The 25,774-nt window shown below is 38.2% G+C and overlaps 1 protein-coding gene across 2 annotated transcripts in view; it reads left to right on the top strand.

Moving 5' to 3' along the window:
* The window catches only part of LOC100696880 (neuronal acetylcholine receptor subunit alpha-7), a 33,242-nt gene that overhangs the window by 3,931 nt on the left and 3,537 nt on the right, over positions 1-25,774 (top strand). For both annotated transcript variants that reach the window (XM_025911609.1, XM_005467585.4), the window contains exons 2-6: positions 13,249-13,388; positions 16,052-16,096; positions 16,762-16,871; positions 24,502-24,749; positions 25,559-25,753. In XM_025911609.1, coding sequence (XP_025767394.1) covers positions 13,249-13,388; positions 16,052-16,096; positions 16,762-16,871; positions 24,502-24,749; positions 25,559-25,753 — 738 coding nt within the window. The remainder of the gene's footprint in view (positions 1-13,248; positions 13,389-16,051; positions 16,097-16,761; positions 16,872-24,501; positions 24,750-25,558; positions 25,754-25,774) is intronic.

Raw genomic sequence — 25,774 nt, 5'->3', positions numbered from 1 at the left:
TCACACAGATAAAGCACTGTGCAAAAGTCTCGAGCTGCCCCTCATTCTTTAATGTTTTGTTAGAAAATGGGAAAGATGTCAAGCGTCTAGTTGGAACATGTAGAATCATTTGGTGTGATTATCTTCATTCTTCAACACAGTCTGAACGCTTTAGGTATTTCTCTAAGTAGTCCTCAGGAATAGTTCTCCAGGCCTCTTCAATGACATAGGAAAGCTCTTTGGATGTTGGTTTCCTTTTGCTCTGTCCTCTGTCAAGATGATCCCACGCTGCTTCATGACACAGTTGGTTAAACAGGCCAGATGCTTGATTGGTTCATATCATATCTGGTGGGTGGAAGTTTTTGTTTTAAATAGCAGTTTTTGATCTGCATGCCTAAAACTTAAATCAGGGGTTCCTCAAGGCACTGCCCTTGGTCCATTACTCTTTAAACTTTGCATGATCCCACTTGGTACTGTCATAAACAATCACAGTATGCAGAAATCTGACCATATTACCACAGTACTGAAGTCACTTCACTGACTCTCAGTGCAATATAGAATTACTTTAAAGCATTAATCCTATTAGTTCACAAAGTTCTCAAGGTTTAGATCTCTGACTTGCTCCATGTTTATTAATCAGTCAGAACTGTCAGGTCATCAGACTGAGATGACAGGATCAGTCTCACTGTGCTGAGGGTGCTTTCAGTTATTGTGGTCCTGTTCTTTGGAAGCAGCTGTCTGCTGACCTGAGATATTATTATATGTGTGCGTAAATTCTAATACAACCTCTAAACCTTTTTATTCAGACAGCCTTACACTCAATAGGTGTTTTTTGTTTGTCTTGTTTTATTTGAATTTGCTATTTTTACTGCCTTATTGTAAACCTACACCATACACGTTTTTATGTCTTTATCTTCTGGGTTAAGCAATTTGAATTAGCATATAATGAAATGTGCCATTCAATACTGTTTAACACTGTTTCATCCCTGGAGTATGTTGCTATCTATTTTTTGTTTCTGTCACTATAGTGTCTGGATTCTATTATTTCTCCACACTGTCACTGTACAGTGTTGGCCACGGTCTACAAAAGAGATACATATCTATGCTGTTCACCTTTCTATTATTGTTTTATTTAGAGTAAAAAAGAAGATTTTAAGTACTGTATAAGTACTTTAAAATTGACAAACTGGTAATTGTAGGAGTTTGTGGTGTAAAACAAGGTGTGCTGTCCTGATCTAATTCCATCTCCTAGAAGCAGATTATATATTCTTGAACTTTATTTGTTTAAACCTGTGAAAATCTGTTTCCCCTGCAATGATTTGCATATAGTGCAGCTGTTATCATTTTTTAAAAATAACTGTGTGAGGCGATAACGTCTTTTTTTACTAGTATGTTGACCATTTTCCTGAAACCCTCATTACTCACTGTATTTTTTGGTCACTTATCTTGGACATCTGAAGTGACATTGGACAATTCACATTAGCAACCGCTGCATTGTTTTTCTTTGCATTCCTGCATTCAATATACTGCCATTTGCTGTGGTTTCAGGTGGTAGAAGAGGTTAGTTGTGTTGTTTTGTGACACAGACACAACTCTACAGCATTCTTTGCATATGATTTGTTCTAGGTTGACATCACTGGCCCTAAATCTGAATTATATCCAAACTACAGGTAATGATCTGCCTCTAGGATCAAAATCTTTGCCTTCGGCTGTGCCAGACATTTGATTTTTGTTTTTGACATTCTGTTATATGTAGTATATCACTGCAGTCAAGTGAATTCAGGAAATTTCAGGCTCTGCGGTGTAGGGAACAGCTGTGATTGGGACATGCAGGCACGCTGTCAGGGAGAGCTTGATTTGGTTTTACTTCATGTCTAGCTGTAGCACACATTTTCATTATCAGTCAATCACGTTCATTTAAAACTGCAGGAAGTTGAAATTGTGATTGAGATTAAAATTTGATTAATTGTGCAGTCACCTTCCATCTTTTAGTCTTGACTTCTGGATTCAAAAAGCTAATTAACCTTTAAAATGGACAAACCAATGGGTAAGATCATACAAGGTATGCCTATCATCCTGCCTATAGTGATGTTACGCATTCATTACCAATGCTGCAGCAGTATAATTTTGTGTCACACATATAATTTGTTGATATCTGCAGGACGGATTGCATTTTAACAATATCAGTATGTTTCATAGCTGAGAAGTCCGTCTACATCGTTACCTCCCAGTCTATTTAAGCAAAATATACAGTATTTGTTAAATGTTTATATGTTACGCCTAACTGCAAACAAGGAATGTGTTATAGTTTGCACTCTAGCCTGTGTTTACATTTTGATTTGGTATGTTTGTTTTTCCAGCTGCCAGCAGATTTGATTTATATTCAGCAAATGTATCATCTTTGGACTAAAAACATGCATGGTGTGAGTTTAGCATCAGATATATTGCACATTCATTCAATAGTGGAAATCTTTCCATATTTGTTTCTTCCGCACACACTCATAAATACAGTGCACTAATGCGATATATTTGCATGAGAAAGGGTCTAGATGTGTAGCATTTGTTGTGATGTCGACTCTCCGGGCCCTCAGGGAGTGGCATTCTGTTAGCAGTTCCTTTGTGCAGCATAGTCCTTGCCAGATTCATCACTCTGGTCCCAGGGCACTGTGGGTTCAGAGCCTTTTTGTGTTCCAGACTGGATAATAGATCTGGCTTTTTTGAGATTTGCCAAGATTGGTATGTGAAACAAAATTACGGTAAATAATAATAGATCTGTTTCTTGTGTAGAGTGATTTTATGTGGATGTTTTATGCTTTTTTCTTAGGGATAAACTTCAAAAGAAAGAACCTGGCTGCATGTAAATTAATGTTGAGTCACACTAAAGTGAATGTCTTTAAAGCCTTTTACTTGTATTTTAATCTTCCCGAGCCTTTTGTTACTACAGCTTTGTAGTGTTGCTGTTTATTCACCAGGATTAATGTTACATCATTTAGAACCTCGAGGGTCTCAGCTATACCAGTCCCCGGGTTAACTGTGAACAATGTCTGTCTAGAAGCAAGATCACTGATGTGAATAACAGTTTATGAAGACTGTTACACTCCAGCTGCAGGAGTCTATAGCAATTGCTGCATCACTTATGGATTATATACTGAAGACATTTTTGACATTAAGAGATAATGCCTTTTGAGTCCTTTTAAATTGATTAATGTTCTTGAGATGCAGTTTGGCTGCATCATCTCACTACTGTCATACATTTGAAGGCTGATGATGGGTGTCACTGTCTCAGGCCATAGGCAGAGGTATGTGCAGATGAGGAAGGGATGGAGTGGCACAAGTATTTCTACCTTTTGCTTAAGTAAAAGGTCTAAAAGTCCTGAACGTCTGAGGTATGGATAGTAAACATAAATGGAGACAGCACAATGGAGTGCCACAGGGGCCTGCATCCTCCACTATGCAGCCCCTCAATGGGGTTAAACTCTCTGCAGCATGGATATGATTGCTTCATTGCACCCAGATCTGGGAACCAGTCTTTCCAGTGCTACAGTAACTGGTCAATAGTCAATATGCTCTGATGGTGTCATCTGTTTTGTAAGAACCAGATGTGATGTTTTCCACAGCACCAGTATCGTCTTCAGTTTCAGATTCAGGTTGTAAATGTGACTCACAGACAGCCGGCTAGCACATGTCCTCAGAACCTCGGGGCTGATACAGTGATATAGCACAGGCACACCAAGAATACTAAACACACCATTTCTGTCCCATTTGTTACCACTTATCTGTTAAATACCAACATTCCCATTGATTAGTTTTCCCTCAACTAACCACTCCAATAACTTCAAGTTAGCTAGCAATTTTCAGACATGAATTTCAAACAGGCCTGGTCAGGTCCTTTATTCACGTGCAGTAAATAGCAGGTAGGTCTGCTGTAGATGTGTTTTCACTGCAGGAAACATTCAGTTTGGTTTTGGTAATGGTGCTGTCTTAGTTCTTTCTGCTATGGAGATAGCAGGTTAAATACAATTTAATGCGTGATCCAATGTCTGATATTTGCTTTCTTACCTGGAGCTGAGCTGGAAAAAGGTCAAGGGCTGCTGTGCATGTGTAAAAATGACTGAAGTTACTCAGCCCTGTGTCAATATTGCAAGTTTAGTGACATAATATTTTGGATTTGCCCAAAGCATAAGAGTAATTAAATCACTTTTAACTGTATAGGTAATCTACACAATAGATTATCTAATATTCATGACTGCGGCAGATTATCTTGACAAAGGGAAAAAAATGGACTGAGAAACAAAGCCATTATCATCGCTGCACAATGGAAAGCAGCTCAGCGTGGATAGGTTTACCTGACCACAACAGGGGCCCTGATTTAAGAGCTGGTCATTTAATACTCTGCTTAAAATAGCAATCCTGTTGTTTGGGTGTTTGTCTAAGGGGTATGTGTGACAGCGAGAAAGAGAATGTGTCCCTCAGGCTGTTTGTGTGTGAATAGCCTGTCTGATGAGGCTGTTTAGAAGCCTCATCTGAACACACTGACCTAGTAAAAATATTCAAATGGGACAGAATCAAATAGCTGAATTTCTCAGTATATATTAATTTGTGAGCATGAGTGTGTTACAGAAAGAGAGAAGATTAATGTGCTTAAATGCCACCCCAAAATCACAATCACTTCACGATGGTCACCTTCTGCCTGTTTGTTTGGCCTCAAACGACTCTGCTATTTGTTTGCAGCTGATTGGAAATAAATTGCATAGGTGACAGTGCTGATTTGGACGGTTTTGTTCATATTTTTGTGTGCGCCATCTCATTCTCTGTAAATAAGAGTAAAAGGATAGAAAGGGGAGAATGTACTTCTCATTTTCTTTTAAAGATTTGCTCTTGACATTCAAAAGTGCTTCAGATAATTTGTATTTGTGGAATTAATCAACATCAATCCATCCATCCATCCGTCCGTCCACCCGTTAATCCATCCATCCATTTTCAGCTAAGTCAGTGTCATTTGTTTGCAACACCTAATTTAGATATCATAGATATTTTGTACTAAAACTAATAATTTGAGCTTCACTGATCACATAGGAACAAATATCTGTTATATTTAAGCCCTCAGACAAGTTCTCATAACGTTGATTAAGTCTTTTATCATTGATGATATTAGGAAAGTTGCCTTTGTATTACCCAGTTTTTCAAAATTTTAAATCTGGTGTCTTATAGTGATACTTTTTAGTTTATCGAGCAATGTGTAATTTGAAAAAAAATCATTGCACTGGAAAAGAAGCAAGCTACAGCTAGGTGGAGGTGGTGGAAAGACCAAGGAAAGTTTTGAGCAGCGTCTGATTCCAAAGCTAAAAAATAACCAGAACCAGAAGTCAGAAAGATAAGATCTGCACTGCAGATTTAAGGTGTTTCTTTCGACTATGTATAAAAGAGTCCAACCCACAAAGCACCAATATCATTATTAATTTCTTTAGTATTTGAAGAGCTCTAAATTTTTGCTCGCATACAACATCAACACAGACTGGTTGAGAGACAAGTGACACATTTCTGGACAGGTTGTCTTATCAGCACAGAGCTAAAAACATTAAAAGCATGATGATATTCAGACCAAATTCACATCTCCATGGGTCTCACATTTTTAATTTCCTCTCCATTCAGTTCCACAGTCATCTGTGAGCTAGAGCTCACATCCAATATTCTTCTAATAAATTTTGATGTCAAGGAAATCCACACAAATAAAATCGGCATGGTCTGTAGTAGTAGACCATTTGAATGTGTGAAATGCATTAAACTTTCCCCCTGCGGGTGCTGGTGCCCTGAAGTGACCAAGAGCAGACTGGCTTTCCTTATTAGAACTAAATGCATGCAGACGCCTCGAGGTAACCTCACAGTGCCAAATCATTATGAATCGTAACGTGGACACATCATTGTGAGCGTGTGAGTGCACTGAGTTAAAAACAAAATCACCTGTTTCTGTGGAATCTGTGTCTAATGTGGAAATGAGGATGAGACTTGTAGTGACATCAACAACACATTGTCTGGTGTTTGTACTTGACTCAGAGGTAGCTGTTTTTTTAATGGAATTTAGCCTCTTTTTCCTAAAATGTACAGTCGCATATTCTTTCAGTGTTGTTGTTTGTATAAAGTCAGTCAGCAGCAATCTCCTGCTGGATGCCTCAGTGTTTCACCGGTGATAAAGATACTGACACAGGGTAAGCAGGTCATCAGAGCCATGGGATGAAACCGAACGTCATTAACTGGGAGGGAGAAAGGCAAAATATAGAACTACAATGGGCTCCAGCGGGCTCAATGGGGCTGAGCATGACAACACAGCTTTTCTCCCACTTTCTTTTTTGTTCTCACTCACTTCTGTAATTGCCCTCTGGGAAAAGTCCAGGTCCTTCTGATGTGGTAGGGTCCCCTTTCTTCATACTAGCTGCAGTTAGCTCACCAAATAAAATAGAGTTTTATGTTTAATTGAGAAGTATTAACAGCAGAAGTCTGCTGAAAAGAGGATTTGGTTAAACTCGAAGAAAATGTTTCTTTGTTCAAAACTTGGCTGCTTAAATATTTTGTTTGAAGTAAAGTAGACGTCCTTCTGACAACAATGAATTTAACTCGAACAGAACCCTGAAAAATGCTTTCATCCACAGTGATCCACAATGAAGGGACTTTTTTTGCAACAGTGTGTGGTCTACCAGTGTTTGTGAGCTTGCTGAAGGAGGCAGAGATAGTCACTACTTGTTTCAGTGGCAGTATAGACTCAAAGTTTGGTTCCTGAGACTGAGACAATTGTCTCCTGACCTTCTCTGCTAATATCTATAAATGGTCTGACCTTCACATTTTAAATGTACATATAAATAATGAACAGATTCTCTGTTGTAAAGTTTTGCTAATAATCAATAATTTTGTGACCTTTTCATAGGCTGATCATTTCCTGTAGTGATCTTTATGGGGTTAGAGTGACTGAGCATTGCAGGCAGTTGTTGTATAACATTAGCCTGCCTGAGTTTAGCAGGGATAACATGCATAGTATAAAAGACACAATATGTTAAAATTAAATATGTTAATGATGTTGCTTAGTTTCAACAAATCCTCCCTTGGTAAAAAAGTAAACACATTAATAAAAATTTTATTTTTTAACTGGCAAGTAATTCATTTACTGTAGTTAGGGAAAGTACTCTCAAGCTCTGAGAGCAGATGTTTGTGGCTCTTCTATTAATAACACCAGCATTCAACCCTTGAGTCCCCCCTAAAAAAACCCAGCAGAGATTTTTGCGGGCCTTAAGTAACATACTAGTGAAGTGGAGTAGAGCAAGGATTTTCTCTTCCCAACAACCACAAACTGCCTACTGGTCTTCTTCTGGTGCAATGGTGGTTAGCGCTGACATGTCACAGCAAGATGGCTGTGAGATCATTTCTCTGTGGAGCTTGTATGTTCTCCCTGTTACTGTGTGGGTTTTCCCACTAGGTTAATTGGTGATTCTAAACCAGCTGTATGCAAGATAGATATGTGAATGCTATACACACACAGTGATGCTCTTTTATATATACATTTTCAGAAAGAGAGTAAGGAAGTAAATACTATGAACCTAAATGTTGTTTTGATTAAGACTCTAACACATGTAAAAATCTGTAAGTATTTGCATATATTTGTACAGTGCAGGCGATAGAACTTCATTATTAAAGTAGGACCCCATTCCGTAATAGTATTTAGTAGTCTTAGTAATTAGTAGTATTTTGCAGTATTGCAATTATTTCTACATATCAAACGCACGTAGAACACACCCATCTCCCTGCAACAGCTCTATATCAGTTGACCTATCGTGGATCAACATTAAAACATTTTTCTTATTTTTTCCCAACTTTGCAAACTGCTAAGAAGACTTGTAGAACAAGATATATGTGTTAAAAGTAATTTGTTTTTCATCTTTTCCCTTGGTTTAGTTTAGTGGTGTAAATGGACTCATATGGAATTAAAATGAACCTTGTGTTTATATCTCAGTCACTTAACCTCAAAAGTCAAACCAAAACTATCCATCCATCCACCCATCCATCCACCCATCCATCCATCTATCCATCCATCCATCCATCCATCCATCCATTCATCTTCTTCCGGCTCTACTCTGAGCCCCTCCCGGATGGCTGAACTTCTCACCCTATCTCTAAGGGAGAGGCCAGCTACCCTTTGGGGGAAGCTCATTTCCGCCGCTTGTATACCTATACCTACTACCCACAGTTCGTGGCCATAGGTGAGGGTAGGGACGTAGATCGACCGGTAAATTGAGAGCTTCGCTTTTACGCTCAGCTCTCTCTTCACCACGACGGACCGGTGCACCAATCCGTCTGTCAATCTCCGGCTCCCTTCTCCCATCACTCGCAAACAAGACCCTGAGATACTTGAACTCCTCCACTTGGGGCAGGAACTCATCCCCGACCCGGAGTGAGCACTCCACCCTTTTCCGGCTGAGAACCGTGGCCTCAGATTTGGAGGTGCTGATCCTCATTCCCACTGCTTCACACTCAGCTACAAAGCTTTCCAGTGCGAGCTGGAGGCCATCACCCGATGAAGCCAACAGAACCACATCATCCACGAAAAGCAGAGATGAGATTCTGAGGCCACCTAAGTGAAAGCCCTCTGCCACTTGGCTGTGCCTAGAAATCTTGTCTATAAAAATTATGAACAGAATCGGTGACACTGGGCAGCCCTGGCGGAGCCCATCATCCACTGGGAATGAGTCCGACTTATTGTCAGCAATGCTCTTGCAACGGTTGTATAGGGATCGAATGGCCCGTAGCAATGGGCCAGACACCCCATACTCCCGTAGCACCTCCCACAGAATACTCCTAGGGACACGGTCGAATGCCTTCTCCAAGTCCACAAAACACATGTAGACTGGTTGGGCAAACTCCCATGCACCCTCAAGTATCCTTGAGAGGATAAAGAGCTGGTCCAGTGTTCCGCGACCAGGACGAAAACCGCATTGTTCCTCCTGTATCTGAGGTTCGACTAGTGCATGAACTCTCCTTTCCAGCACCCTGGCATAAACTTTCCCAGGGAGGCTGAGGAGTGTGATCCCCCTGTAGTTGGAACACACCCTCTGGTCCCCCTTCTTGAAAATGGGGACCACCACCCCAGTCTGCCAGTCCAGGGGTACTGCCCCTGATCTCCACGCAACATTGTAGAGGGGTGTCAGCCAAGACAGCCCTACAACGTCCAGAGCCTTCAGGAACTCGGGGCGGACCTCATCCGCACCAGGGGCTCTGCCACCAAGGAGTTGTTTAACTGCCTCAGTGACCTCGCCCCTGGAAATTGGCGGGTCATCCCCCTCATCCCCAGACTCTGCTTCCTCCTCGGAAGACGTGTCAGTGGGATTAAGGAGGTCCTCGAAGTATTCCTTCCACCGCCCAACAGTTTTCTCAGTCGAAGTCAGCAGCACTCCACCAGCACTATACACAGTGCAAGTAGAGCACCAAAACTATTTAATATTTTTAGTACTGAAAATATTTGATTGACCTCTCTTGTTTGACCAGCAAGGTCTGCACATATTCTAATATGATGATGCTTTTCCTCTAATACTTTCTAAAACTGCCTTATGTACAGTAATCTTTTATATTTCCCCCTCAGAATCATATCACCACATGGAAATCACAAACTAATGCAATAAATATATGTCATATATTTTCTACATATTTTTTCTCTCTTTAATATATTCAACTATAGTGTACTGACCTTGGTAAGACTTGAGTGAGAAACCAAATCCATCATAATCTGAGAAAATAATTAGCATCAATGTTAGTAAGCCACACTCATACAAATTCCTAATTAAAAGTGTGTTACCCTCACTTTCATATTTCAAAAAGAAAGCAACATTGAAAATAATCTAAATCAATCTAATTCAAATTCAAACAAACCCCCCCAAAAAACTAAGAAAAGATATTTGATTAAAAAAACAAAACAAAAAAATTATTATTTCTTTGAGGATTATCTTTCTAGACAGTTTTCTATTATACTTATTTAAACAGTAGAGCAGATTTGGAAAATACTGAGATAAACAGTGAAGGTGATTAAGAAACATAGCTCCCATTGCTCCCTTCACTTCCTTCTTTCATTCCCTCTGCAGGACGTTTTATTTTTGTTTTGTTTTGATGACGCCTCTTGCTGTGTTGGTGGAAAATGATGCCTTCATTGCATCTACTCATATAATCTTCATTAGTGAGATGATTAAAAAGAAAAAAACAAAACAAAAGGTATGAATCTACCCCTTCCTCCCTAATGTACGCTGCACAAAGTTGTTTGTGAATTCAAGTTGGCACAGTGGTTTATTTCATTTGATTATTCAATTCCTTATAAACTTGGTTTTATGAGACAAGCAGCAACAGAGACTGAGGTTTCAAATCTTTTTGATTGGTTTAGTTATGTTTGTTTGGCCCTCTGTTCACATTTCACAGTAATAACACATAAAAGTGTCACAGGAGGGAGATTGGCGGGATAACAGCTGCAGACGAGGCTGTGTTCAAGTCGTTGTGAATGTGTGCATGCAAATTTTATTGCGCGTATATCGACATATTTATACTTTGTTGTGCTCTGATTTTTTTAAAATGTCTTTTTGTCCTTGCAGAAGAAACCAACTTTTAACATACTCGTAGTCCATTCCAACACGTTTTTAAAAAGAAAGAAAAACAAATGGTACAAATGGTGAATAATGGTTCATCATGCATGTCTGTGGCTTTTAATGAGTTTAAATGTTTATGTGGGGAAAACATTTATTTATGAATCCCGCTTGAGCAGAAGGTACTGGGCCTCGGGTGGACGGGTGCATAAAGTCTGAGAGTGTGAGGCGTCTTAGGAGCAGTCAGAGGGAATCTGCTGTGCTGAGCAGCTTCTTGTCTTTGACCTAAAGCTCTGTCCTCCTATAATTCTTCTCATTACAGTCCTAATGGGCCAATCAGCACCATGCTAAGCCAAAGGCATGCTTCTATCATCTTCACAGCTTTGCAGGGCTGTGTCAGTAATCCCCTCTCCTTTTCCCCATTCATACTACATGCCTGTCTCTGATGTATTTGTTCTGTTTCACTGGATTACTCCATTCAGCAATTCTCTGTTGACTGCCCTCTGAATGTTAATATGAGGGAGTCCTTTTACTGTTTACATTATAGTGGTGTAGCAATTTTGTATCTAGAAACCTTAGAAAAAAATGTGTGGATTTAATGATCTGTGTGCTGTTGACCATGTTTTGAGATTGTTGTGATTCCAAACATATTGATTCAATGAAATCCTTTAAATTGTTGTGTTTTTATCCAAAACTCCCCAAACAAACAAAACAAACTATCAAAAAATAACAAAGATAAAAAATATATGGGATTTAATATTAACAGGTGTTTTTTAAATTTTAGCCTTAGACACTGACTGCATACAATGGTAAATGCACAATACTTAACCTGTATATAAAACCACACTAATTGACAACTTTATTAGGTACACTTGTTCAGCTGCTACTTAATGCCTTTATCTATTTAGCCGATCACATGGTAATAACTTTCAATATCCATTTTTCAGTTTTATAGAGAATAGTGTGAAAAAGAGAAAATATCCAGAGAGGAGGAGTTCATTGGAAGAAAATGCCTTGTTGATGACATAGGCTCATCAAAATTGGGCATTAGAAGAAAACTATTGTCTGGTGTTATGAGTCATGTTTTCTTCTATGACATTCACATGGTAGGGTGAGAATTTGACATGAACAACATAAAAGCATGGATTCATCTTGGTTTGTCTCAATGGATCAGGTGGTGCTGGTGATGTAATGGTGTGGAGCATATTTTTCTGGAACACTTCGGACCCTTTAGTATCATTTGAGCATCATTGTTTAAACACCAGGGTATGCAGTATACCTTTCTTCTAATGGTTCCTGCAGGATAATGCACCGCGGCATAAAACTCAGATAATCTCAAACTGCTTTCTTGAACATAAAAATTAGTTTGCTGTACTCAAACGGCCTCTACAGCCACCAAATTTGAATCCAATAGCCAGTAAATCTGCCACAGCTGTGCCATGCTATCACGTCAATGTGGATGAAAGTCTCCAGCAACTTGTTGAATCTATGTCACAAATAATTAATGCAACTCTGAAGGCAACAGGGGTCCAACTTCACAGCAAGATATAACTAATGAAAGAACCAGTATTATCACTGCTAATTCACAACTTCAGCTTATGATTTTCATTGTAGCTGGAATCCAATATCAGTATGAAATTCATCTACACCAACCCTCAGATGTTCACATTTGTAGAGAATTAATGCTATATTGAATCAAGTTACTGGACATGCATATGATGTTATTTTAAGTCATTTTTGATACTCTAATTCCAGCTGTTTAATAATAAAGGCAGAAAATCTGATTGATTGATTGATTGATTTTTACATTTTAATGCCAAATAGAGTATCTTCCTGCAGCCAGTCAGAACAGTGACTTCAAGGTTAACAGAGTTTCCTGATGTGAAAAGTGAGGTTGTTCTTGTGCTAAACATGTATGGGACGTTTGGATCAATAATGGTGACGAAAGCTGGGCCAACAAACACATCAACCTAATCACCTTAATCCTCGAGACCCCCCAAACTCCCAGTTCTGCCACCCTCTCTTTGTGTTACAGTCAGCAGATGTATATGCAGATGTCAGCACTTGTTTATTTATTCATTATTCATCAAAACTTATGGCTCAACATACACACCTTCTTCTTATACATTTAAAATAAGTTCACAAGAGAAACTATCAAAAGCCTCTAGAATGAGGCAGTAAGGCTGTGGTGCCAGCAAATGAAGGGTAAAAGGTTCTCAAGACCTTTAAAGATACTTTTTGGATTAGGAATTCAGCCCAAATGCACCACAGAATATGTTCCAAGAAATGGGATAGTCCAAGCCAAAATAGTGATGGGGTTTTTACAAATAGTCTTTCTCCATAACATTGTTATTCTACCACTAGATTTATGGCTTAAAATGCAAAACGCACCCTATCAATCACATGGTGACCTTCAGAAACTATTTGTAGAGAGTGGAGGGCATGTAAGCAGTGGAGCAGGTCTGGCATTTGTGCAAACTATTGGTGCTTAGGTGTAAAAAACATCTCATAGACCTCCTTATTTGCTTTCCTTCTCACACAGCCTCCATGCTTATATGTTGTTGTTTTCTTGTTTTGAGTATTTTGTAAATGCAGCAGACGACGCTTTGGGTTTAATATGTATTCAACACAAACCCCTTTTCCTGTTGCCTTTGTCCTCCAGGGTCCTTGCAGGGCGAGTACCAGAGAAGACTGTACAAGGAGCTGCTGGCTAACTACAATCGATTAGAGAGACCTGTGGTCAATGACTCAGCTCCCATCCTGGTGGAGCTGGGCCTCACACTTCTGCAGATCATAGATGTGGTGAGAAAACTAGATTCATTTGTATGTCATACATATATATATATATATATGTGTGTGTGTGTGTGTCTAGTTTGGGCATTTTAAAATGAAGAATATGTAGAAAAATATGAAGTTTTCAGTGTGTAATTTTAGGAAAACCTGAAGTGGAATTTAGTTACTTTAACTTTAACTTTGACATTTTTGTATTTAGCTGAGTGTCACATTCATGGAGACTTTTCCGTGAGAGGGGAGCATAATGCACTTTAAACATTTGCAGTTTATGAACGTTATAGTTTACTCCTCTTTTTTCTGTGACCAAAAAATCAGTCTAGGTTTCTGCTAACTTTAATGACTTTTTAAATAGTAAATTATAGTAGCAGCAGGTTGTCAAATGAAGCCTCATTAACCATCAGAAAGAATCAAAAACGTAACAGACCCGACAGAGGCTGTGTGTACATTTATCAGTCAGCTCATCCACAGAGAGGAGACAGTTTAGGGAAGTGTTAGCATGTTACATGCACTGATTCTGACAGCCATGTCTGATGTATTTGTCAAGAATGAAAGATGCAACTTGTTTGAGAGCGTGCAGTTTCAAAAGGACTTCTTGCTTTTTACTGAGACAAAGTGTTTAGATTGTTTTTGGTGCATTTCCAGTTCTTATTTAATCTGTTTGATATTAAGGATCTGCCCATTTTACATGATTTCTGATGATCTACAGCTTCTGACAGACTGAGGAAGACTTTCAAACAGACAATTCAGAATTTTACTGTTCTTACTGTAGTTTACTGCAGTAGTACTGTAGTTTAACACAACAACAACAACAAAAATTCAGTCCTCCTAAAATCATCTTTCAGTCTGTCTTTCCACTAATTTTTGTTTTTCTTGTCATGAGGTGATGCTTCCTAAATCACTGAAAAAGTTTTATGGAAAAACTGAGAACTCAGATACTTACACGTCATTTGTTTTTCAGATCAGATTGGCTCTCCTTTATTAAGGGTCGTCAGTTAAGAGTGTACAAAAGATGTGTTTGGCATTCAGTTTTTCTAGAGTGAATGTCAATTAACTTCTCCCCACCGCCGTGCGTTTCTTTTCTGACAAAGATTTTTGACTGTTCCAGCCAACTTTCAGAGAAAAGCTAATCCTATCTTTTCCTCCTATCTCTAACAGTCTGATTTCCACTCTTTTCTACTATCCATGTTGTTACTGATATACTTTGACATGTGTCACCATCTTCTCCTCTTAGTTCAGTGGTGTCTTTCGCTAATAGATACTCACATTTAGTCAAAAGTGTGTCTTTGAGTCTGGGCCAAGCCCATTTCATCCATCCTACAGCTTCCAAGCAAAGTCAGCAAACTGAAGTGCAGTTTTTGTCTGCTGAACTGCTTCATATGGACATAATGTCTATCCTGCTGCTTCAAAAGTTATCAGTTTCCTAAAAAGTCATTCCTGAGAGAGGCTGTTCCAAGGCATTTTTTTTTTTGTATAAGTAGAAGCTGCTTAAAGCTCTTGGCAGTCTCTGATGCTTTTTCAATAATGAATATGACCATCCTCTAGTTTTTTAACTTGAGTGACGTGGACTTCATCTGTAATCAACAACCAAGGGAGCAGCCCTGACAGCAGGGTTTTGCCGATGGTCTTAAGGAACTTTGTGATTTTGTGATCTTGGCCTCTGGACAAGTTCGTGCCACTGAGACCTGCATTGCTCCAGTTCTCCAACATCTTAGCTGGTGCTTCAAACAGCAACTGGCATATTGTGTTCATTGAAGCTTTGGTCTGATTTTTACATGATGTGAAAATGCAACTGAACACTTATTGATAGAAACACCGAGATATTACTAGGAAATGTATACTACACTATTACTGTAACATACAGTAGAAGCCCCCAAAGCTTGATTTTTGCTGGAATAATAATAATAGACCATGAAATACTTTATTTTGATTAAATATTGCCATTCTGTACATTATGGCCCTGTTTACTGTGCTGCAAGAATTTTGTCTGACATCAAATAGATATGCAAATTCAGCTTTTCAGGATATACATTTTTATTTTGATTGTTTCATTAAATTGTTTATAGACAAGGTTTTTTACCTTTTATCTGACAAACTCAAAAAGAGGACAAAAAGCTAAAAAGATGCAGGAATTCTACTTGAATTTCATTTAACTTTTATCCCCTTTTCTTTAAAGTAAGGGAGCACAGGGAGCAGGAATAGTGATGCTTGCAGAAATGCTAATTTTCACCCTGCAGCTAGAATATGAGCAACATCATTTCCAGAAATGCTATATGTACACTTTAAAAACATTTCCAAAGTTCATTATTTTATAATGTTCGTCATTCTTTGATTTCAGCATGACATGCAGCATTTTACAAGAGCTAGCATGATATTTTACATTACATCAGCCCTGTTTAACACACAGCGTTATATAAAAAAGCTTGGAAAAGTTCTAAATAGTCCTGTGCCACCATGAAGCTCTTTAACTGAGCTACACTTTATTGCAAAGAATGACTTCTAGAAAGTTTCACATAGCGTGGTTGGTTCTTCTTTGGAAATGCAAAACAGCTGCAGCGACTTGCTGATCACAAAGGCATTTTCCAGTTTATTAAATATGAATTGCTTTGGTTCTTCGCTCTTATATAAAAGAAAATCTCACTCTCTTTTTGTCTTTCTTCTACTTCTGTTTTTAGGACGAGAAGAACCAAGTGCTCATAACGAATGCCTGGCTGCAGCTGGTGAGTTAAAGTCTGAGTGGGGCACATGACCATCAACTTAATGTGCTGTAATACTTGCTTAATTGTTGTCTCTGAAAATAACATAGCACACGCTCTAAAAGTTGGAATAGTCTGACTCATTTCGGCAACTCTATTATCAGCATTATAGGTGTTTTTCAGTTACACATAACAATTTGGCTTCTTTAACCTGCTCACCTATGGAAGCCTGCCTGGACCCAAGCACCAGATTCTCGGTCTTTGGAAAAAACAACCTGATGTTTAGGTTTCTAATGGCACATAACACATAGGTTGTTAACACATAAGGCTCAAGCAGCCAGATTCAGCATCTCTGTGTCATTGTCCTGTTGCCTTTCCCGCATATACTGTTTATATGACACAGTCGACACCCAAGTCCAAAGTCCAGGTGTATTTAAAGAAATAGAACAGCTTTCAAAAAGCTAAGGGAAGAATTATCACTAGTTTACTGTCCCATGCTTTTTTTATTTTAAGATACAGACTTTTAATGTAGCTTGTCTGCTCCATTTACATTTTTGCTATTCTATTTCTTACATTGTGACAGGTTACAGGTTTAGCAGTGCATGAGGGTAATTATGCCATTTTATAAAAATGCCACATAATCTATAACTGAATGAATTAGTCTATAAATATGTATGTTTCTGTCTCAGTACTGGACAGACATCTACCTGACCTGGAATCCAGAAAACTATCCTGGTGTGCAAAACCTGCGATTTCCTTCGGACCAGGTCTGGACGCCTGACATCCTTCTTTACAACAGGTCAGTTCTGACTTTGTCCACTCATTACAGCCTTGTATTAGAAGAATATGACCTTCGCGTTTTTCAAAAAAAATGTTTTTCTGTTTTTCTTGTGGAGCAGTTGAACACTGTCTGCCCTTTACTACAAATAAACTCACCTCTCAGAGCCATCTTTCCTTGCACTATGTATTTTTGACAGGAGTGAATTAAACGTCTGTATAATTCTTTAGATATGCCACCATTTTTAAATTAAATTCCACCTTTAATCTCCACAAAACTGTGCAGATTAGTTTGAGCCAAAGTGATAAATATTCAATCAAAATGCAGCACAAACACATTAATACACAAAACAGGAGGAGACGGGTTATTTTAAAAACTCTGAGGCAGTCAAGTCAATGACGATGAACGAAAGCTGATAAAAAGCAACTGATGTCATTAAAACTGATTTTCACTATATTAAAAAATATTAAAATGTTAAAAAATAGCAGTTTTCAATGAATTAAGAGCCACACGAGAGCTAAGGTCAAAATCCTTGTTTTCATAAACGATGTTCAACGAGCTCATTGCATTTTTGATTCAGGTCAGGCTGATGATGTTGGCTTATCCACTTCGTGCTTCTGTGTAAGGCTTTCTCAGTCCAATTAGAGATGTGGGCCAGTTGTTTTCCTCCAAAACAACTAATTGCAATGCTTGAGTGAGAGATGGATGTTCAGTTTGAGACTAAAAGGAAAGGAGAAGATGAAGGGATGGATAATTTTAGTCCCTCCAGCACACACATCACATGGAACATTAGGACAAAACAAAGGTCTAGGAGTATTAACCCAAATTTTAAAAGCTTAGCTTTTAGACCTGCCAGGATTACCCAACCTAATCTCTTCACTCTCACCCCTCTCTTTCCCCATGTCTGCCTTTTACCCTCCCCTACCCCTTCACCGCCGTCCCGTCTCACCATCCCTCTTTTCATTTCATTTCATTTGTGTCTCCCTCCACGTCTCTTTCATAACTCACTGTCTTACTATAATTCATTCCATTCAATCAGCTCTTTCTCTCCATATTTTATCATTCCCATCTTTCATCGAGTGCTCTTTATAAATCACTCCATCTGCTCTGTCAAAGTGTCAGCATGTTTCCTCACCCTCCTCTCTTTGCCTGCTTGTTTTGTTTTTGAACTGGCTACACACTCCCCTAAAACACTTAGATGCTACAAATCTTCTTTACCAAACACTTTAAGTGTTTTGTCTTCATATTTTTTCTTTGACTTTTTTTTCTTCAAATCTAATCGAATCGTAGTGAAACGTATCAGTCTGTACAAATCAGGCAGAAGGTTCTGTCCTCTTTGTTTCATGTTAAGGGTTTTCTATACATTTGCATACTTTGTCAAAGTAAAGTCTCCCTGTTATATTTTACAAAATATATCGATAGTAACATTACAGCACTACTGTTAATATATTATGGCCTAAATATTTTTTTTTTTTACAGTTTTTACGGAGCAATGGCTGAAGCAAAGCCCAAAACAGATCCTGTTAAGAAATCAAAAAATCTGTTGAACTCGGTAATGAATGAACAGCAACATAAAGCTAAATATGAAGATCCAGTCAACAGTTGAGCATAAGGGTTTGTGTACCTAATGAGGAAATATCTAAATTTACAGTTTTCAGAAATATTAATAATATAGTTACTATTATGGTTATTATTGGTAGGGTTGCTATGGTTACACTGCACGAGTCTGAGCTTACATCACACTAATGCACAACAAACATCTGTATAAAAATTCCCACGACCTCTTCTCTTAGGGAGAAGACTACCAAGACTGCGTACGATGTATGGTAAATATAATAATTACACACTAAATAGTACTTATTCCACTTATTCCATAACATTTTAACTCATAATCTTAAAGTTTGCCGAATAACATTGTGAGGGACCAAGCAGGGACAGGAAAAAATGTCTTCAAAAGTGGTTCTCTTTATTTTAACCCTCAAAAAAAGTTAAAAAAGACAAAATTCAAAAATATAATTAGTGGGCCCATAAAAGAGGTCAACTAAATATAACTCTACAAAAAGTAATTTCCAGAAACTTATATAAACAAAGTGGACACAACTTATCAAACTCAACTTAACAAACTGACCTAATCACAAAGACACAAGAGGGTATCTTTTATAATGGTTTGACCAAACCATTTACACACAATAGGGGAGAAACAAAAACAAACACCAACACTAACTAAGCACAGAAGAATTTTAAGTAAGGCTAAAACACCCCTGTTTCTGATAGCACGTGGTTGGTCCTGCTGAGCAGGCATTTTGTTCTCAAAGTCCTCAGCCACACCTTTTGCAAAGAGAGGAGACAGCCAACCCCCCCAAACCAGGTAACTCAAAGAAAGAGAAACATAATTAATATAACAGAAAAACATTTTTAGAAAAACCACACAATGCTATTATGCGCGCGCCTCGTAATCCCAGTGTTAGGTATAATTAAAATGATTAATGAGTCATATTAGTGAATAAGCAACTCCAAACCAAACTAATAAAGTGAACGAATGGACTTGTTTTACCTATGTGTGGCTGATGCCATCACAAACATATTCAACATATATATACATAACATATATACATGTATAGAATGAATCCAAAAATATATGATAAAGAAAGAGATCTCGTCATCCGGTTTTGGCTAATTTATCTGTAATTTATAATTTAAATAACTTTAAATAACTCTAAGAACAAAATTTATTGCACTTAATCAATCTCATTTTTATGTGAACACTGTGAAAGACGCACTTTGTGTTTTCTTTTAATGAATAATTCCATGTTACCATTGTTGGATGCTTGGTGTAGGTGTCCTCCCTACAAGTTGTAAGCTGAAGAATGAAAATAAGAAGTACTTACTAGACAAACGCTTACCATAAATTTTTTTTATTCATTTCAATTGTTTTAATATGACCTTAATGATGTTTAGAGGTGCTGAGATCAGATTCTGTCTAAATATGGAATGAACTGAATGGAAAGACAAAAAATGAGATAAGCCAGCTCATTTTTTTCCCAGTGTGAAATCTCATATTTCTCTGATATTGCTTTTGTTATTGTCAGCCTGTTTTGTTCACACTGCCTCACAATTATATTTTACGCATGGATAATCTATACAGCGAGTCATGGATTTATCATCCAGAAGATATCTGTGCATTCCTGCCTGGGGAAAATAGTTTTTTATCCTCCATCTTTGCAATAGTTTCAGTCTTTAATTAGAAGATTTCATCTTCCAGTTCAATAATTACAGTGGGTCTAATGACTAGCTTTTTGTCAATTGGCCTCATGAAAATACAAACCGAACTTTAATTAACAGATGAGACCGTTAAGATATTGACTTAGATTTGCATTTCTCTTCTACTGAGACTTCTACTTTACTTCTACTATGGCTTCTCTGAAAAAAACGGAAACTTTTCTGTTAATTCACAAAATACTAAGTTTTAAAAAGACACTTTATTTTCTGTTTCATGCTTTGTCTTTTACTTGTTTCGTTGTAGTACGCCAGGGTTTGGATGAAGCCTTTATAAATGCTGAAACACTGACAATGATTCAGACCTTTGATGGTGCAGATAAAATAATAGTCGTTATAGTCATACCATTGTGATATTTTTCAAAGCCACCTAGTGGCAGGGCTGTTCTGGTTGCTGAGCATATGTTTGACATCTCTGATATAAAGTAAATAGATCTATAACATGTCGAATATTTGAGCTGTTGACCTCTCTCTCATTAGAGGAAACAGAAAACTGCAGCGATGAACATAACAGACGTCAAATTCAGGTAGGACACAGACTGAATCATAGTTATGGCAGAAAACGTAAACATCCAGCACACACCATTGTGACAGACCATATGGATTAATAGAGAAGTAATCAAATAGATGGATGTGGACTTTTTTTTTCCTGGATGGATAGCTGAGTTGAATGAATAGACAGATGGCTGGATTTGATGATGTTTCTCTGATCCATTAAAATTAATGAAGTTTTGAATGAAAGAAAACCTTGTCTTTAGTGCCCATGAGCATGTTTTCAAAATTCATGATGGTTTATAATAAGGTTTATAAGAAACCTAAAAAAAACAATTCTCTCATCTATATAATATTATTTTTTCACAAATCGCTGAACTGGTGACAGGATGAGTAACAATAAGGTGCGGTGTTATTAGTATATGTATTAATGCCTATGAAGCTGTGCAGGGAGTGAAGTTCTTGATCTAAAATGCTTATGATTTGTGTAAGTGTCAAAACAACACATTTAAACTTACATTACAGACAACATATTATATGCAAAACCCAAAAAATAATCAGATACAACTGTGTAACATTACGAGTCTTCTGCCGTCCTGTTTGCTTCTGTATTTGATGATTTGAATTAAGTTTATAAGTAATCCATTTAACATCACTTTGCTCTCTGCTTCTATTCTGTCCATTTGTTAACCACGGAGCCTTGAGCGCTGTCAAACAGAAAGCCTCAAGTCATGATGCCCCGAGGCTGCTTAGTGGAGGGCTGTATCTCTGGGATATGACATAATGGACATGGACAGATTGGTCTGTTCTTCATGCAGTCATTCTGAGTCTGAGGCACTGACCTTGTGTAATTCTCAACTATGCTTGACTAAAAGCTTCAGAAAAGCTTTGGGGAAGGTGTTAGCTGTTTCCTCTGGAGAAATAAACATTCTGTATCTCTGTTTTATTCTTTTAAAAAGCTTCAGAGTAATCATTTAAGGTACAGAAGATTATATTTTACATAGTTTTATATAAATATATTTACCGTTTGCACATTTCTTGTGCTGTATTTAGAATTTGTTCACTCTGTATGGCCTTTTTTTCTGCCTCACATCCAAAAGACTTCCTACTTTTTATTATTGAGAGTCAGGTGTTGAGTTAGTGAGAATAAAGCTGGGTGAGTCATGTCCCATGGTGCAGAGACCTGTCACTGCCACCATTGTCACTGTCGGTCAGTCTCTGTTTCCCCCTTGCTGCACTCTGACACATCCACAGCGCCCTTTTGCCAGCCTGTATGTGTGTATGTGAGCGTGACAGCTTCTCTTCTCCCAGGGATATCACTTGTCCGACTGTATGCTGTTTTAATAATTCTAATCTTTACATGGCAAAATGTTGGTTACTCCATTATTAAGGGTTTCAGAAACTTCAAATATGCTCACAAATGTTTAACTGTAAGGTCTGGTAGATCTTTGATGTTACTTGTGCATCGTGTAAGAGCCACATGTAATGATGCTTTAAATTAATAATTCCATGTGACCATTGATGGAAGCACTGTGGAGGTATAAGACAAAGAAATGCAACAAAAACTCTAATCAAGCTGAAGGGGTAGGCAAGTGTCTTAAGTAAAAATTGAAAAATTGCGATTAGACAAGTGTGTACCCTGTGGCATCTACTCACACACACACACACACTTCAGGACATCGTCTACTGCGATGTGTGTAAGCGCTGATTGCAAGAAAGCTCGCACATCCAGATAAAGTAAGGCCAAAGCTTGAATAATTCATTGCGTGTCTCCACCTTGGCCAACCCCACACATCCCTCCCTCAGTACCTGCAGGATCCACAGCTAATAGCGACGCACACAGCAGAGACATAAAATATAACACTTGACCCTCCAGAGAAAAGGTCAATCACTCAATCTGAGAAGAAGCAGGTACAAAGAAAAAGGAGCCATCTACAAACTTTGGTTAAAATGCAGGCCACGTTTTTTTGTCAAGTCTCAATACTGCTGTGGGATATTTCAGACACGCTGATGTTATCTCTCTCATTGGGGATTGAACTGTGTGTGTGTGTGTGTGTGTGTGTGCCTATTGCTTTATTTTTTGTGTGCATTTTACGGCATTGTGTGTGCCTTTATACTGTGCATTTATGTAGAGATCTATATGTGGCTTTTTAAGCAGTTTGGAGTGTGAACTAAAACAATATAGCTCACAACAATAAATACACAATGTGTCTAATAGTTTGCACATGTGTATTTTCATGTAATAAATACACTTTTTAATCAAAATGTGTTATTATTTAAAAACTACAGTACAATAAAGCATTTACATTTGCTCCTTTGCCAGTCATATTGTCCACAGCATCAGTGGTCTCTTCCTTTTTGTCTGCAGTGTCTTTTGCAGGGCTTATTTTTTGGGCTATTGCTGTTTACTTTTTACCAGCACTGTCTACTTCTTCAGGTTTAGTCCTCTGATCAAAACTTCTGTTTTGTATTCACACTCTTGCAGACCTTTCTTTCAGGAAGCTGAAATTTGAAGCAATATGAGAAACTCTCACTCTTTTTGTTGCATACTTTTGTGTGTTTTGTATTGTCTTGTTAATTTTTTAGTGTTTTGGTAGCTCATAAAAGAAGATTTCTTCCCCTTTATTTGATAGAGCAGCAAGAGCGAACAGGGAAAGACTCAACCTTTATTGATATATTTTACTGAATTTTTTGTATTCACTGGTCTAAGCTGACTCATTTTTTCACTTCTATCCAAATGCCGTATTGAAGAAGGATATAAATTGCTTTCTTCCAGCTAGCTGCTACACTCAGAATTTAGTTTGCTTTGTGACTTTTGCCATATACTGTTAATTCTCTAAAAGTTCAGGTTTTGCCTCTGGCACTTTATTAAGGACTTCACATTCTAACCAATACCAGAGGAGCTTCTCTTTAATATTTAATTAGAGTTCAAGTGGAGTACCAGAGCTTTAGTACAATCAAGGTTATGCGCATGCATTTCCTTTACTGTAAGCATCTATCCCCAAGTGCTAGCACTTTTAGACTTGCAGATGTAACATCAAATTATTTGTTTTTGGTACATTACAGCGAATATTGTCAGTGAAACAGATCCAATCATTTTTATGTGTTTCAAGTTTTGCTTATTCAAAGACTTTCTCAAACTGGAAAAATACGTCAAATACATCATCTCCCCATTTTGAAGCTTCAGTGTTAGCATCTTGGCTGCTATCATGCTATCATGGGGCATGATAATTGCATTAAAATGCTCAGACCAAACATAGGTGGTAGCTCTTGGCTACATCACCACCTATCTGTGCATCCACCTGTCCCTTTAAGCAGCCTTGCCTCAACTTAAAGCGTTGATAAATTTTATATAAGCTATATACCCTTGTAAAATTATTAGCTATAAAGATCAGTTGCTAATCATGATCGTTTCTGTGCCAAAGATTGTTATTTTATTATTTAGTCTGTAAGGACTCACTAGCTAGTCTCAAAAAGTCACTAAAAGAATTGCAGTTTTTGGCACTTGGCTTCAGTTTTCAGACTGCAAATACTGGCACAAAATGCAAACAATATTAACTGTATCAGGTGTTAGCCCCATGGTAGACTGGTGGCCTGTCTCAGGTGTAAACCCTTCTTTTGAACAGTGACAGGCATTGTGCAATTTGCTATTTCTGAGTGCACAGCAAAGCTTCAGGGCCACTGTGAAGAGTAGGAACTGCTACAAGAATAAAAACACACAAATAAAGGCACATTGGCACCACTTTTGCTGCAAATAAACAGATGTGACAGAAATACCTTCTTGTTACTTTTTCCATCAGCGCTTGCATTCCCCACCAAGATTATTTTATCATGTGGCAATGAATGAATGCTTTAAAAGTACCGTCCTCTGCTTTCTTCCCAGTGCGGATGAAAGGTTTGATGCCACGTTTCACACCAACGTGCTGGTGAATGCGTCGGGTAACTGCCAGTATATTCCCCCTGGCATCCTGAAGAGCACCTGTTACATCGACGTGCGTTGGTTTCCCTTCGATGTGCAGAAGTGCGATTTGAAGTTTGGCTCATGGACACACAATGGCTGGCTTCTGGACCTCCAGATGCTCGATGTGGACACATCCACTTATATACCAAATGGAGAGTGGGATCTTGTGGGTAAGAGGGCTTCTTTAATCAGAACATTGCAGAACCTTGCACTAAAAAATGCAGCTTAATTCAATCTGTCACCAAAGAGTGAGGTGTTACATCAGGTTTTCTTAAATCAATATTTTAAATCTCTTTTAAGTAAATGAAAAGCTAAAATACTCAGACATAAGCAGATGTTATACATTATATACATTTACACTGCCCGTTAATAGACTGACATGAGGCCAACAAAATAAACTATAATGAATAGACTGGAAATGGAAGAAGATTTGGAAGACCTCTCGAGTGTTTCCAGCTGGGACATAGTAGAAGGAGATCCCAGTTCCAGGGCTCTGGGGTTTAGGTTAGTTTGAAATGGGTGTGAGACAGAACCAGATGGCATGCGAGAGAAACAGTTTGACACTTTGACATGAGTGTAGCCAAGCCATATGTGAGTGGAGCTAATCACTTCCCTAGAGCTGAACCTTAAGGTGAGAAAATTCTAAAATTCAGGAAAACCATGGCTACTTTCTACTTTTTTATTTTGCTAAACATTTAAATTCAGAGTGAAAATAATGAGGTTGAAAGCTGATTTGACTGAGACTGATTCCAGTGGAAGGTTCTCAGGGTTGAATTAATACAGTTTTATTTGAGAAGGGACTGTATAAAATATTAACATAAATGCTAATAGCTTTAATGTTAATAATTAGCTTAAGCTAATTTGCAATCCCATTGGCCGGTCGTATGGTCACATGGTGCTTGGGTTTACATGGTAACACATATTTAAATGAAGTTTGCTCTTTAGTCCACAGAAACATATCTGCGTTTGTGTCCTTCAGGTGTGCCGGCCAAGCGTAATGAGTTGTACTATGACTGCTGTAAGGAGCCCTATCCTGATGTGACGTTTACAGTCACCATGCGCCGCAGGACTTTGTATTATGGACTAAATCTGCTCATCCCCTGTGTGCTGATCTCTGGCTTGGCCCTGCTGGTCTTCCTTTTACCTGCAGACTCAGGAGAAAAGATTTCTCTGGGTGAGAGGGACATGCTGAACA

The sequence above is a fragment of the Oreochromis niloticus genome, linkage group LG2 (assembly GCF_001858045.2).
Source record: "Oreochromis niloticus isolate F11D_XX linkage group LG2, O_niloticus_UMD_NMBU, whole genome shotgun sequence".
NCBI classification, from domain to species: domain Eukaryota; kingdom Metazoa; phylum Chordata; class Actinopteri; order Cichliformes; family Cichlidae; genus Oreochromis; species Oreochromis niloticus.
The sequence above is the reverse complement of the archived record's forward strand: the minus strand, read 5'-3'. Positions and strand labels throughout refer to the sequence as shown.